At 41.6% G+C, this 16,138-nt stretch overlaps 1 protein-coding gene across 4 annotated transcripts in view; it reads right to left on the bottom strand.

Moving 5' to 3' along the window:
• Positions 1–16,138, bottom strand: part of LOC143832287 (LON peptidase N-terminal domain and RING finger protein 3-like) — a 133,847-nt gene that overhangs the window by 10,333 nt on the left and 107,376 nt on the right. Inside the window, exon 12 of one of the 4 annotated variants that reach the window (XR_013229184.1) lies at positions 13,033–15,728. Coding sequence is in view for 3 of the 4 variants with exons in the window: in XM_077326497.1 (XP_077182612.1) it covers positions 15,564–15,728 (165 nt within the window). In the remaining variant the exon portion in view is untranslated. Of the gene's footprint in view, positions 1–1,192; positions 15,729–16,138 lie in introns of those variants that run through there. The other 3 variants (XM_077326497.1, XM_077326496.1, XM_077326498.1) reach the window with 3 other exon arrangements.

Genomic DNA, 16,138 nt, shown 5'->3' with positions numbered 1-16,138 from the left:
TCACTACAAGGTTACATTAATAGCCAACAGAAAATTAGTTGAAGAATCCCAAGAACTGTGGAAGTATAAAATGTTTTATAGGTGGTATGTGACACCAAAAGTGATAGCTAAAATTGCTAAAAACTATGATAACAAATGTTGGAAATGTGGTGATAAAGTAGGTTTCCTTTTTCATATGTGGTGAAAATGTGAAAAAGTTTATAAGTTTTTGGCAAAAGTTCATATCATTGTGCAGTAAATGTGGAGTCTTAGATTTCCTATGTAAGCTGAATCTATGTTATTAAGTATATCTCCACAGTGCCTCCCAGCCCAAACTCAAAGCTTAACTAAAAGGGGACACTTAATGGAGGGGGTTTAAGTGTAATAAATGAAGACTATATTTTATTGTTCTTTGTATTAACAACTTATACTATCCATCTTATTTCTATACTAGGGGCAAAGCCCGTTGTCTCCAAGAATACAACAGGCACTAGAGCTTGGCAGTGGGAAGAGGAAGGGGAGGAGTTGTCCAGTCTGTAAGGGCATGGGGTTGAACGTGTGTGTTGTGTGGGAGGTTGTGGTGGCATGGTGGCAAATGAGGGCATGGGTGTGGAGATATGGGTGTCAAGAACGTGTGCTGTGGAATGTTCATTGAATGGGGAGAGGACTGACCTCTGGGAATTGTGGCATAGTGGTTACAGACGAGCTTTCCAGAGCCATGTCCTCCGATATGTGAAGGGAAAATCAGACTGAAGACTCTTCTTAGGGGAAGATTACATGGTAACCAATTTCCCCCAGTTCTGCGTCTTTTCCCTTCTTGTGTGAATTAGGCCACATTCACAAATGCCCCTCTGCCCTAATACACATGGGGTAGTCACAGTACACAGCTGTCCACCCTGTTCCTTCTGTCTCCCATATTTTCACTGTTGGTAAAATGTTATGTGCCTACATGCTTCTTTCATGGTTGCTCCTTAGAAGAACGGATTTTTGTACCCTATTGCTTACTACCCAAAGGAGTCTCAAAGCGGTTTACAAACACCTTTTCCATTTGTCTCTCCACAATAGTCAACCTGTGAGGTATGTGGGGTTGTAAGAGAACTGGGAATGGGCCGCAGTGACCCAGCAGGCCTCAGGTGTCTCAAAGCATTTTCCAATCGGCTTCCCCTTCTCTCCCCATAGCAGACTCCCTATGAGGGGGGTGGGGTAGCGAGCCTCACAGGGAAGCTGACAACCCTAAGAGGAAGACTGTCTGTGCACAGCAGTCTTGACCTTAGTAAGGTTTTTTATACTGTTTTTTTAATTTGCCAGGCCAAGATTATTTGCCAGTTACTATTTCAGTTACTATGTGTCTCCAGACATTTACTTGTTCTCTATTTACAATTTCAGGCTGTAAATATTTATTTAGATCTTCCTGCATTTTCCAGACTCACAGGACTGATGCTGTTCTGCCTGTCTGCACCCCAGAATACAAACAGTTGCTGATAAGGGCTGGCCATAACCCATAGGCCAGGAGGGACACTCCTGCACCACTCCCTACCAACTGCAGGCAAAAATGGCTCTTTTGAAGGCTGGACTCTGAGGCATTGTATGATTTTGAAGTCTCACCTCCAAACCTCCAGAAATATTTCCAACCCAGGGGTAGCCAACCTACAGGTGTGGCCTGGAAAGCTCCTGGAATTACAGCTCACTTGCAGAGTATAAAGATCAGCTCCCCAGGCAGAAAGGGCTACTTTGGAGAGGGTTGTGGTAGAGAAGAAACATTTAAGGCCTCCCACATAGGTTGTTGTTGAATGGAAAGACTTAAGGCCTACTGCACAGGGTTGTTGGGCAGATGAAACAGGAGACAAAAGAGCCAGTTTCCTCTGCAGAATAACGCTGTGCAGTAGCCTCAAATCTGCAGAGAGTGGCAAAGAAGAAAGACACATAGCTTGGCTGTGTCTAACCTCCGGGCAGAGCAGTATTTTAAGTGAGAAGGGGCTTTTCTGTGGCTTCCCTGTCAGGCAACTGTTTGGCAGAAGGGGAAAGTCCCCCCACTCAAAAGGAAGGCCCTGAGGCTCTCCTGCGTTGTTCTTGTAAAGGCCTCCTCCTCTCAGTCAGGGCCTGTCAGAGGTTTCTTCCCAGCAGGCCTGAAGGGAGGGAGGGGGAGCACTCTGCAGCCTCCTGCCAACTCTGTCAGGGTTCTGAGGCAAAGTTACAGTTGAGCATGACAGTTAGGACAGCCTTGGGGCAAAAGGGCTGGCTCAGCCTGTCCAAGCCTCTGTTCTCATCCCCCTTGGCAGCCCTACTGACCTCTCCCTGGGGAGGTCAGGAGCAGACTGGCAGCCAGACTGGGCTGGGTGAATGGAATTTTGGTCTGTCCTGGTGAGGGGCCAATAGGAAGGCACTTTGCGCTTCTCCCCATTGGCTGCTTGGCCCTGGATGGACACTCGGAGGGCCCAATCAGGAGCCCTCCAAGTAAACGACATCAACCAAGTAAACGACATCCAAGTAAACGACATCAAGTAAAATCCAAGTAAACAACATCAACCGCATTTCCACGATCCAGCAAACCTGTTACTTGGTCAAAAAAGGAAACCAGGTTGGTCTGACAGGACCTGTTAGAGACAAATCCATGCTGACTTCCTTGTTACGATTTTCAAAGAACTCCAAAAGGTAGTTGTGGTAATACATCCTTGTGTAGACCTTACGGTGATTTTCCCTCAGCAGACTTTGCTCTCCTATGTGCTTAATAATTCTGTCTTTAATAACAGTTTCTGCTTAATTTACTTGGAACAAATGCTAGGCTGACTGGCCTGTAATTTCATGGATCCTTCTAGACCCGTTTAAAAACTAGTGTAACATTTGCTAGTTTTTATTTCTCTGTGCTGCAAGAAGTGGACGATCCCAAAAACACAACAAAGTTTAAAAGAATATGTCCAATGGCTTAATCAAAGTTTAAGATTCTCTGTTATCTCTTTATTTCCACCTGGACTCTGCCAAAACGGTCTCTAGATTATTCTCCGTTTTCAGTGTTTCCATCAGTGGCAAAACGAATCCTCATTTAGTGAAAATAAAGAGATAACAGAGATTCTTACACTTTGATTAACCATTGGACAGATTCTTTTTTTCCTTTGTTGTTTTACTTTTTGTTTCTCTTGTACAGAGGCTGATTTTAGTGACAAGTTGCATGAGCTGGTTAGTAGATCAATTATTTCACATTTGAGTACTCTATGAATCCTTGGATAAATGCCCTCCAGTTCTGGAATCCTATTCATCCTTTATTTGTCCAGCAGTTTTAGAATTTTATCATCACTTTAATTTGAGCCAGCTCTTCAGAAACCTTGAACAGTGGTTCCTGTATGGACATTTGAACATACAAGGGATGCGTTGCCATCTCCCAGTCATCTATAAGCAATCCTTTCTCTCCTTGTCATTCAGCAACCCAAATTGTTCCCTGCCCATTCCCCTGATTCAGATATATTTAAAGAAAAGCAATCTGCTCCACAAATTCATATAACGCATCCCCAAAGTCCTTTGACTTACCATAGGTTCATTCAGGATAGGTAAATAGTCAGGGTCTGACATAGATGGGCCAGGCTAGCATGATGTCAGAAGCTAAGCAGAATCACCCTGGTTAGTATTTGGATGGGAGATTACCAAGGAGATTACGGTGCAAAGACAGCCAAAGATAAACCATCTCTGAACATCTCTTGCCTTGAAGATTATATAAGGTTGCCATAAGTTGTCTGCAATTTGACATCACTTTCCACCAACAAGTTTACTTAGGACAAGAAAGTAAGAAACAAATATCCCTGTCAAAACTACTTTCCCCTCAGCTCACCTCATGTGTAGGATGCTTTTTTAGCAATTGAGAAGAACCTGGGTGTTCCATCTTACCTGGTATGAAAAACGTAAGCAATTTATTTGGAGTATGACAAGAGGGAAGGAAAAGAGGCCTCACTGTAATTATAGATAAGCAACCAAGCATATCATGCTATTAACATTTGCCTGATTCATACAGGGAAAGAATGGAAAACTGTATTTTTCTTTAATTCTTTTAAAAGGCACTTTTCAAGCCCATGGCATTGCGGGGAGGAAGTGTCGCTCTGTTTTATATTGACTGTATTAGAAAAGAGCTGAGAGTACAGTTAAAGTGGAAGAACAAAGAGACAGCCTTTGGCAGCCTGTGAATTTCTAATTTTTAATGCTCATTTTGCCTCATTTTGAAGCACTGGCTATTGGACCTTTCGTACATGAAAAGAAAATTTCAAGGTATTTGGGGAGAAGCAACCACTCAAAATCTGAGAGGCTTTAGAATCCTACAGCACTGACCTTTAAAAGTTGCAAATTGGCAGTGAAATGCTGTATAAGAGAAACTGGTGAACCAGTCACTCAGAACCAAGTCAATTTATTGGAGATAGAATACATAAATATACATATATCTTACTTCCTCAATACATTTCTCAGCAAAGGCAACACTGTAAAGTCCAGGTTCTGCACTGTCCAAGCAAGTAACTTCAGTAAATATACCCTGTTCTATCCAGAGAGATCCACATCAACCTTCCATGTGCTTCTGATGCATAAGCACATCTGGATGTTCATCCAAGCCCTGTTGAGCTAGCTGGATATGCTTTTGAGGCATTTGGGTTACAGCAGAAGTGAAGCATCAAAACACATTTTTCACACAGAATCCTTTCATCTACAAATCCAAGCCACACACTGTTGCACACAAGTATGTGCTTTTGACCTCAAGTAGACCAGGGTCATAGCACAGGCTTTGCAGGTCAACTGCTTGAAAAGTTAACCTCCTCCTTAAAGCTACAAGATGTCCTTAAAGATACAAGAACAAATAAACAATAGCTTGGAGCCCATTCAGAACCTTTTCTTCAGATGTATCCTGGCTCTTCCAAAAGGGTCCCCTGCAGCCCTGATGAGGGCAAAGCTTGGTTTTCCCTCACTTAAAGCCCGTGCCCACTTAGCTATTCTGAAATCTTGGAAGAAAGACATCACAACTAAATTAGATTCTTTAAGCCATCAACATTTTAAGCTCTTATTGAGCAAAGACAGGACTCTGTCTGATTTTTTCACGCTATACCATACCAGATGACTTACTGCATACATCAGCCAATATTTCTGATTTACGTGATTGGGTGTTCAAAGTTGACTCACTGATTGACCACTCTTCAATTCAGCTATCACAATCAGCCCCATGGTATAAAACAATTAAAAAAGACCATTCTAGAGCATCATATTTAGTAAATATAACAACACGTAATCTTAGAATGGCCCTAACATCTTTGCGGTTTGAAATGATGCCATCAGCCATGCTCTCTGGGCGATATCTCTGAATACCCACAGCCCAACGCATGTGTATATGTGGAAATCCATCTGTGGAGGACCTGCCCCACTATATTTTGGCTTCTTCCCTGTACTCCGAACCCAGGGGCAAATTCCTTGCCAAGTTATTACCAAACTCACACCCTATTTCTGATTTTAACAAAGTCACCTATCTGTATTCAGATGTCGACCCCTATATCTTATATAGGGTGGCACTTTTTGCTCTGGCTGCCAGGAGGATTCGAGCTAATGCATTTTTACAGGAGCCTCCACCTTGACACACCATTTTATCCCTTTTATTGTAACTTAGTAGTCCATGTTTACATTTTTAGGTACACAATATTGGAGAAATATTGTTTTATTTATTGATATTTGTGCCATATTGTTTTAATTGTGTTTTGTAATGGCCTTTGGCTACATACAATAAATGTTATCATATCGTATCGTACAAGATGTCTGTTAATTTATATTTCTTATGTTTTGTTGTGTCTCAGTCTGAAGGATGTGCCAATAGTAATGAAATGAACTGGTCTTTTTCAGCTTTGTCTCTAACCTGTACCAGTCCTATGATCTACGGTGTAAGCATATTGTTGTCTTCTGCAACCTAGGATACTGGATGGAAGCCTTACTGAGATCTATGCTGCTCTTCTTTCATCATGGTTCATTCAATTTTTTAAGTTTGAGAACAGATTGATGGTTTATGTGGCATAGGACATAGTTGCCACTACTATCCCCAGGAGGCCCACAAATAGGTCAGTCTTAAGAGACCTGCAATTTTTGCTGCATCCCAGAACTATGTTGGAAATTTACTGTCTTTGCACATTTTCATTTCATAACTATGATAACTCATAGTTCTTTGTGAATTTATCTAATTTTCTTCCATTGCTACATAAATTAGTGGCCATCACTGCATCCTGGGGTAGTTCATTCCAATTATGAATTATGAGATATGTAGTACTTTATTTATCCTGAATTTACTCTTGATCAACTTCAGTAGGTGAAGCTGAATTCCACTAGCAAGAGGCAGAAAATTTCTACCCATATATTTCACACCCCGTGCATAATGTTATTATGTCCCCACTTAATGATGTTTTCTTTAAACTGAAAGCCAACAAGCTCCTTAACATTTTGGTGTAGAGAAGCTGCCCAAACTGCTTGGTCATTTTAACTGCCCTTTTATAGATCTTTCCCAATTCTACAGTAGCATTTTTGAGATATGGTGTCTAAAACTATACACAGTAAAATCAGCCCACCATGAGTTCTATACAGGGAAACAATGTTTCCACTCCATTTTGTTTCCACACCCTTGACTAAAAGTCCCTAGCAGTGTAGTGGTTCAAACACTAGACCATGATTTTTTTTTTTATACTACCCTTCTATACAGCTCAGAGTCACCCAAGTTTGAATCCATGTGCCATGGAAGCTTGCTGACTTTAGACCAGTCATTTTCTCTCAGCCTAACCTACCTTACATTCTTGAGAGAATAAAATGGAGATGAGTAGAAGAATGCAAGCCACTTTAATTTCTCATGGTGTCACACCCCCGCTGCTGCCTCCCGGCTCCCTGGGGTTGCCGGAGCAACCAGGGTCAGCAGCCCAGCCAGATCTGAGTAATGAGGTGGACCCGGGGGAGGGATGTTCCTGGCAGCTGGCAGATAACAGACCTCAACAGGAGGACACCTCAGACCCAGAAGAAGTGGCTGTACATCTGAGACAAAGCCAAAGGTATCGGGCTGACAGAACGCTGAAGGAGTCAGAGATTGCAGGCGAGCTGTCAGAAGCGATGGGGTTCAGCTGGACTCACGCTGGGAGAGGAGGGCTGAGTCATCCTCATTAGATGGGCTGCATTTAGGGAGACAGAAACAGCTAGCCAGCGTGGAAGCAATCTCTGCGACTACCCCCTGGACCGGCTCTGCTATCATGACCTGCTGCTTAATCCTTGACCCCCCTGGCTTCGGACCTGACGACAGCTTTTGGTAAAGTGATTTGGCATGGTTAACTCTCGCACTTTCTGGTCTCAGACCTTCGGACTGTTTGACTACTCTTTGCCTGGCTCTACGTTGTTCTTATTATCTCCCGGTGACTTGGCCTGAACGTTATCTCCATCTGGGCTGGCCGCCCAGGCCTCACCGAGGCAGCTGCTACCAGGTATGGCCAGCTAGGGCAGCATACATGGGAAGAGAAGAAGGGTATAAATATATATTTAAAATCTGAACAGAATTTGCCTTTTTCATTGCTGTTGTATATACAACAGACGTTTTCATTAAGCTATTCCCTGTAACTCATAAGAACTCTTTCCTCACCAGTGTATGTATAAATGCTAGGAAGTATTGCCCCGGAGTACATCATCTTACATATAATCAAACTGAACCCCATTTGCCCTATTGCCGCTCCATTTACAGAGGATTATTTGGATCTACCACTCCCCCACATGGATCTCACTATCCCAAATTATCTGGAATCAACCATAAACTTGGCCATTTTGCTATGTATCCATGATTCCAGCTTGTTTATGAACAAACTAAATAGCACCAATCCCTCTTGCTTAACTAGTTCTAATCCACTCATCTACACACAAGTGTGTGTTACCTGATTACTTAACAGCTGATGACTTACAAGGGGAGAAGTGCCTTGAGAACAGGAAAGCTGAAGAATCATTACACCTGTAGCAATTGATTCATTCACTCGTACAAGTTCCTGAAAACATCTCTAAGTTAATAATTCTATATTAACTGTAATGGATCCATAAACAGCTATCAAATGATTTGAGGAATAAAAAAGTGTCATTTAGGAAATGGAAGGAAGGCCTTATTACCAAGGATGACTATAAACAAATAACCAATAATTGTAGGGACAGTGTTCAAAATGCTAAAGCTCAATATGAGCATAGGCTAGAAAGAAGTGCTAAACATAGCAAAAAAGGCTTCTTTAGTTATATTTCAAGTAAGAAAAAGAGTAGGGACATGGTAGGACCACTGCGAGGACAAGAAAGTGAAATTATAACACATGAAAATGAAGAGAAGGCTGAACTGCTTAACTCCTATGTCTACTCAGTCTTCTCTTGTGAGGGGAATAGTGCTCAATGTGGAAAAAACGTAACACAGAGGAGATGGGAATGGTGGCCTAGGATCACTGTTTGAGGCAGTCCACAAACACCTAGTTTCTTTAAATGTAACAAAGTCTTCTGGGCCAGATGAATTGCATCCAAGAGTATTAAAGAACTTGCAGATGTAATCTTTGAAATTCTGTCCATTATTTTTGACACTTCTTGGAGAACAGGGGAGGTGCCAGGTGAATGAAGGCAGGAAAATATTGTCCCCATCTTCAAGAAAGGGAAAAAAGAGGATCTGGGTAACTATCGCCCTGTCAGCTTGACATCTGTAGCTGGCAAAATTTTGGAATAATTCATCAGTCAGTCAGTTCTTGAGCAGCTGGAACAGAGAGCTATGGTTTCTAAGACTCAATAAAGGTTTCGCAAGAACAAACCATGTCAGACCAACCTTATCTCTTTTTTCGAGAAAGTGACTACCATGCTGGATCAGGGGAATGCCGTGGACATAGTTTATTTGGATTTCAGTTAAGCATTTCATAGAATCATAGAGTTGGGCCATACAGGCCATCTAGTCCAACCCGCTGCTCAACGAAGGATCAGCCCAAAGCATCCTAAAGCATCCAAGAAAAGTGTGTATCCAACCTTTGCTTGAAGACTGCCAGTGATTCCACATGATATTCTTGTTGACAAGTTGGTAAAATGTGGTATGGATACTAATTCTGTCAGGTGGATCAATAACTAGTTGACAGATTGTACTCAACGGGTACTTGTTAATGATTCAGCATCCTCTTGGAGAAGAGTGAGAAGTGGAGTTACCCAGGGATCTGTCCTGGGGCCTGTGTTGTTCAACATATTTATAAATGATTTGGATGAGGGTTTAGAGGGAAAAATTATTAAATTAGATGATACTAAACTGGGAGGGGTAGGAAACACAACTGAAGACAGCAACTGAATACAGGATGATCTTTTTTTTTTTTTAATAATAATTTTATTGTTTATTATTATATAAAGCATTTACAGAGAAGTTGTAAAGAAAAAGCGACCAGTTGATATGGTTTGCCATCTCTTTTAACATAGATATTTAGTTCCCATCACATATTATTCCTAATCTAGAAGTTTTTACCATTTTTCTTAGCCAAGTGATTGTTAATACATATGAGAGTATGATCTGTTATAGGAATACATTCTATTATTATCTTAAATGATATTAGGTCAGTCTCCTTCATAAATTGGCCTGACCCAAGAATTACTACTGTCGTCTTGTTAATGCCTATAAAATATGGTTTGTCATCCTCTTTTAGCATACATATTAACATACATATTCAATTCCCATCGCATATTAATCCTGATCTAGGAGTTATTACCATCTTTCTTAACAAAGTAGTTGTTGATACATAGGAGGGTATAATCTATTATAAGGATATATTCTATTATTGTCTTAAATGATATAAAGTCAGTTCCCTTCATATATTGGACCTGTCCTAAAGGTTACTACTGCTATTTTTCCCACAGGAAGCCAGGAGAATACTCCATTGTTCAGCTCATCTTTCAGGTGGTCGCAGAAAATGAAATTGTGTTTTTTTTCCATAGTAGAGTATTTCTGATTGTCCTTCTGTCAGGGCCAAAGAAATCTCTTACTTGATTCTTGCTTGTAATCGCCTTTGAGGGGGCTCTGAATCCTTTGTCAATCTGGATCTCTTCCTCTGGTCGCACAGAAATATCTCCTGATAGCTTCCTAGTTGCTGTCGCTTTTGAATAGACTCTTTTTATTTTGCTGATCCAAGTCATTTCCTGCTCTGAATAGACTTCCAGGTTTTCGGTACTTTCCTTCTGTGAATCTGTTTTCCCAGGTTCTTTAAAGGTACTTTGGGTTTTTACATCTCTGGCACTCTCTCCCTCCAGTTGATTAACTTCCAGACATTGAAGTTTCACTTGATTTACTGTTAGCTGAGCTACGTCATCAGCTGGTCTCTCCGGACCTTGGGCTCCATCCAAAAGCTCCCCCTTAGTCCCACGAATTTCCTTTTCCAGCTTATTGACTGCTTTCAGTATCTCTGAGTTTCCTTTGCATAACAAATGGAAAAGCTGTGCCTTGGTTAATTCTTCCATAGTTCTAGGCAGTCACAAACTATAAACAGAAAGTCTCGTGAGGTCTCGCGGGAGCACGAGCGATCCCAAATTATCAGTTTGTCGATCTCCGTATCAAGTCAAATCCCCCCACTGAACTTTCACCAATAAATCTTCAAAGCACTCTCTTTGTTTGGTTAATGGGTATAATTAGCTGGGAGTCTCTCACTCGGCGAAAGAAAGAATTCGCTTGTGAATTGGTTGAGGGGGGGAGGGAAGAGCTTGTGGGAGAAGAGAGAGAAAAGCCAGAAAACTTTCAATTCTTACTGTTGCAGATTCCAGCTTCTGTCAGCTTCTGCTCCTGTTGATCTGGTAAATGATGGTCTGGGAAGAATGTAAGGTCAGCTGGTCGTTTCAAGCTTGTAAAGTTGTTTGCGACAAAGACGCCATCGTGACCTTGAGCACAAGCCGCTATTAATCCAGGGAGGTCTTCCTATCTCCCCACGGATCTGTAGGACCCTCAGGATGCCGTTCCCGGTTCCTGGGGCGACCGGTGAGCAGATTTGCGTATCTGCTCAGGTCAGCCAGGTGCAGAAGCTCCTGACCCTCGGCATGGCTTAAGAGCTGAACAGAAGTCCAGCTTTTTTTTATGGCGCCATCTTCAGTTCTAATACAGGATGATCTTGATAGGCTTAGGAAGTGGGCTAAACTGAATAAAATGAAGTTCAATAGGGACAAATATAGAGTTCTGCATTTAGGTAGGGAAAACCAAATACACCAATATAGGATGGGGAAGACTTGTCTTGGCAGCAGCATGTGCAAAAAGGATCTAGGAGTCTTAGTAGACCATACATTGAACATCAGTCAACAGTGTGACTCGGTGGCTAAAAAGGCAAATGGGATTTTGGCCTGTATCAAACAGAATATCGTGTCCAGATCACGGGAGGTGATAGTACTGCTTTACTCTGCTCGGGTTTGGCCACACTTGGAGTACTGTGTTCAGTTTTGGGCACCCCAGTTGAAGAGGGATGTAGACAAACTGGAGCGTGTCCAGAGGAAGGCAACAAAGATCGTGAGGGGTTTGGAGACCAAGACGTATGAAGAAAGGTTGGGGGAGACTGGTTTGTTTAGCCTGGAGAGGAGACGACTGAGAGGGGATTTGATAACCATCTTCAAGTATTTAAAATGCTGCCATATAGAGGATGGAGCAGAGTTGGTCTCTCTTGCTCCGGAGGGATGGAAGAAATTCCTGACAGAGCAGTTTCTCAGTGGAACAGGCTTCCTTGGGACGTGGTGGGTTCTCCATCTTTGGACATTTTTAAACAGAGGCTGGATAGCCATCTGACGGAGAGGCTCATTCTGTGAAGGCTTAAGGGGGTGGCAGGTTACAGTGGATGAGCGATAGGGTTGTGAGTGTCCTGCATAGTGCAGGAAATAGGACTAGATGACCCATGAGGTCCCTTCAAACTCTATTATTCTATGATTCTATCTCATGTTGCTCTAGATGCTTATGTAGCAGCTTTGCTATTTTATCTGACAGATAAATCAGAAACTTTTAGTGGGAAATTATTCATTTTTAAAAAACATTTTGTGATGCGATATTCCTTCCTTATGCACTCAAGCAGATATTTCTGCAAAACTAGAGCTTTTGGAGCTTGGTGAGGTAGAAGACTTGATGTGTCAGCCCAAAACCTGTGATATTGTATAAGAAGGACAGCAAAATATGGAGTTCCTTTACTAATAAACTGCTAGCACCCTCAATTTGTTTTCTACAATTTCTTTGAAAAGTGTTCTGTTCTACAATGACACCTAGTGGAAGTAAACTTCATTGCAAAATCAGAAATGGAATAAATCCCATTCAAATGAACAAGGAGTCATATTTAACCCAAGGTATAAAATGTAACTGATACCCAGCATGATTTTTTCATATACTCTTTGCTTCTTGCCACTTTAATTCTCTCTATCTCATGAGGGCATAAACATGCAACTAGTTTTGGACTGCACAAGCATCTATCAGCTAGAAAAGGAGAAAGTGGCTATATCTCATACATATTTGCAAGCCAGGTCAAGGCAACAAAGTACATAACATGAAACTTTTAAAGATCATATGGAAATGACAGCATGGCTAAAATTCAATTGCACATAAATGCTGCACTGAAAATATAATTTGACAAGAGAAAAATAATTAGAATAGCAGGGAATTTTTTTAAAGGTACCAAAGGAATTCAAATGAATTCCAGACAAAATGGAATGATTACAACACTTTTCAACCAAGAACAGCTCACTTAGTGTCACAGAATAATGAGAGATCATATAGCTGAAAGAGGGCAATCTTCTTTTAGAGGCTGTTCCACATCCTTCTGCATTTACAGTTTTTGAAACAGAGAAAAGAAGGAAGTCACGCAGAATTTAACATGAAAGTGGGTTCGAAAGGCTTGGGCCACACTCCCCTGCCACAGGGAAGGGTGGCCAAAAGAAGCCATGTACTGCAGCAGAGCAGAGGTGAGCCTGGCAAAGGGAGAGCCAGTGTGATATAATAGTTAAAGTGTCAGATTAGGACCTTGGAAACCCAGGTTCAAACTCCCACTCACACCATGGAAGCTTGGGCCAGTCACACACCTTGGTTGACCTTGGGCCAGTCACATACTCTCAGCTTGACTTGTCTGTGAAGATAAAATAGAGGAGAATGATATAAACTTTGGGTTCCCACAGCGAGAAAGGTGGTGTAGAAATACAACAAACATTTAAGCAAGCTGCTGGAGATTCCTTCTGCTTTGCAGCTGGAGGTAGAGACTGGGCTTCTAGGTACTCAGACATGGAGGGGAGGGGATTATGTTTACCTGGGTGTTTGTGTCTTTTCTGGCCCCCACTCTTAAACAGGAGAAGTCACAACCACCTCCTCTTTGTCCTGAAGCTGAGAGGATTTAAATAGGTCCTCGTAGCTTTTATGTGTTCCACCTCCTATTGCTTCAGGGCTTTGTATGCCTCTTCGTATGCAGTTGGGTCCTTGCCCCCTCGTTGTCCTCTTCCAAGTCAATCAGACCGCTGGCTGGGTATCCACCGCCTGGCTGGATTGAGCCCTCATGCCTCATTGAGGTACAACTGACAGAGCTCTAGCTTCCAGCCAAAAGGCACTTTCCTATTTATAGGAAGCTGTGCATACATATTTAGATACTTGCTTCTACTTCCTATAGTACCAGGAACTAGCAGTAGCAGCAGCAAGTAACAAAGATTCACACATACTACTTGCTGGCAGAATGTCCTCCTTACCTATAACTCCACAGTCAAGTGAGACTTCACCACTAATTGTCCTAGTACCATAGTCTCTTTCTTCCTAACAGATGAGGCTGAATTGAAAACAACCAAGCTGTCTCAGTGGTTGCCCCTTTAAACAGATTGTATTACATGGAACAGATAGATACATATCCATGGATAGCATGAGAATCTGAAGTTAGACATACTAACAGAGATGCTGCAACTGTCTCACACAAACTTATCTAAAAATCCACCAAGGTCTGCTTAAGTATTTAATTCCAGACCTAGACAGGAATGTTTGCACACTGAAAATGATCCCAGTATTGACCCAAACCTTTAAAAGACATCTGACATTGCAAAGTGCGGTAGTCTCACTGGTTACCACTCTTACTCAGCAAATCTCCTAATATCGTTAATTCCCCCATCATATATTCAGGAGACAAATCTATTCTAGGTAACATTGCCACATGGGAACATGCACGGATTCTTAGGACATCTGGATGTCAGAAAAATAAATAACTGATATAAGCCTGACAAAATGGGCAGAGAGACTGATTAATTCAAATTATATCCTAACAGTAATTTCTAGATATCTTGGACTAATAATTAACCCTACTTAATACTTACATAGCACTTTCAGTGTTCAGAGCACTTCATATACATGATCATGTAATCCTTACAAAAGTTCTATGAGGTAGGGTATAATCAGGCTCCCCATAGGAAAATGACTACATTCAGACTGGATGGTGTACTGTTTTGAATTCCATACTAGGTCCTGGGAGGCTCCCCAGGTTTGACTCCCCTTTCTGCTAGGGAAGGCCACAGAATCACCTTGAGCCAGTTGCTTAACTGACTTCATAGGGATGTTGTATGGATAAAATAGGAGAACTATGTGAGCTGCTCTGGATCCCCACTGGGGAGAAAGGTGGGATATAAATTAAGGGAATAAAAATAAATACTGCATGTGGGAGGCTGAGAAACAGTGGCTTCTATAAGGTTATTTAGTGAATTTGCTCACAGAAAAATTACATAGGGAGCAAAATTGTCAACCACGTAAGCCACCGTTGGCTTCCCCCTCCTACCAAATACTCCTAACCACCTCTCCCCAAACCCATATACTTCCCAGTCCTGTAGTTAATCATCAAGTAGTCAATCTCAAAACCTTGTGTTGGGAATAATTATTTTAAAGTCTGTGGTTAATTACCCTGAGCCAAGCAGGAAAGTGTGGTACATAAATAAAATATTTATTTAATTTAAAAAGTATAAATTGTAAATAAGCCATTACGCTTCTTGACTAAGGTCACCCAGCAGAAGGAAAATTTAAACCTGGGTCTCCAAGGTCCTAATCTGACCGGATCCAGTTCAAACCATTTTTTAAGCCTTCCAGAAAGATCATTTTAGCAATCGCAAAAAGGCTATGAACACATCTGTAACAAAACAGTAAATAAGACTCAAATGTAACAACCTTTCCTAAAGATGTTTATTTTCTAAATATCTAGCATGCACATAACTCATAGATAAAATCCAAAATCTAGGACTCTGTGTTTATACTTAGCGAATCAGCTATTTCTTCATTTGGTGAAGGGCAGTCAGGTGGCACGACAGATTTCACTTCTAGACTTATTGTCTTTTATGCCTAACAAGGTCAATTAAAGACTGTGTGTTGATAGTATACCAACATTAATGGAACTAGATACTGTTTCATACATGGTTTCAGTTTACTGATTCCTTGCCTATTGCTGGGGTTAGTTCTACAGCACACAGAGAACAAAAAGAAAAACAAAAAACTGAAGGCTTTACCCCAACCCCACCAAGAAAAAATGGTGGAGGATACAGCACAGAATTCATTTGCTCTTTCTGTGCCATAGCATTCTTCCGAAGATGACACTGGACAGCTAGCTGCTGAATTCGCTGCTTTCCAAAATCATATTCAAAATATTCTTCAGCTGAGTAAGTCGACTCTTCAGGGATGTGTCAGAAAAGATGGCCAACTTGCGGGTCACATCAAGGGACAAGGTTAATATAAGCCACCAGCACCACGCTGGTCCATCAGGAGACGCCTGGTAAGGAGGTATAAGAGTACATGTAAGTTCATTGTGCCAGAGTTTCTCTGTCTTTGCACATTCTGCTAGGGCAGCTGAACTCCACAAGAATTAAGGCTTAGTTCCTGAACACTGATTTGCATACAGAGAGAATTAGTGCGTCAGTTGGTGAGATTGGATCTCTCCTCCTTCCCTTGCTATCAATACTAGGAGATATTCCACTTGTATCTCCACTATTGGGAATGACAGGAGAAGTGAGGCACCAAAGAGGCACAGAACAATTTACGTTCAAGGCCCCCCTCAATCAGTCCATCATAAATGCTTTTCTCCAGCCCTAGTGTGTGCACCTATGAGCTAGTTTTATAGACATGCTTCATTTTACATAGATTCCTCAATATTTAGCACAGGACTAAATTGTTTAAATATCA

The sequence above is a fragment of the Paroedura picta genome, chromosome 3, assembly GCF_049243985.1.
Source record: "Paroedura picta isolate Pp20150507F chromosome 3, Ppicta_v3.0, whole genome shotgun sequence".
Lineage (NCBI taxonomy): Eukaryota > Metazoa > Chordata > Lepidosauria > Squamata > Gekkonidae > Paroedura > Paroedura picta.
The sequence above is the reverse complement of the archived record's forward strand: the minus strand, read 5'-3'. Positions and strand labels throughout refer to the sequence as shown.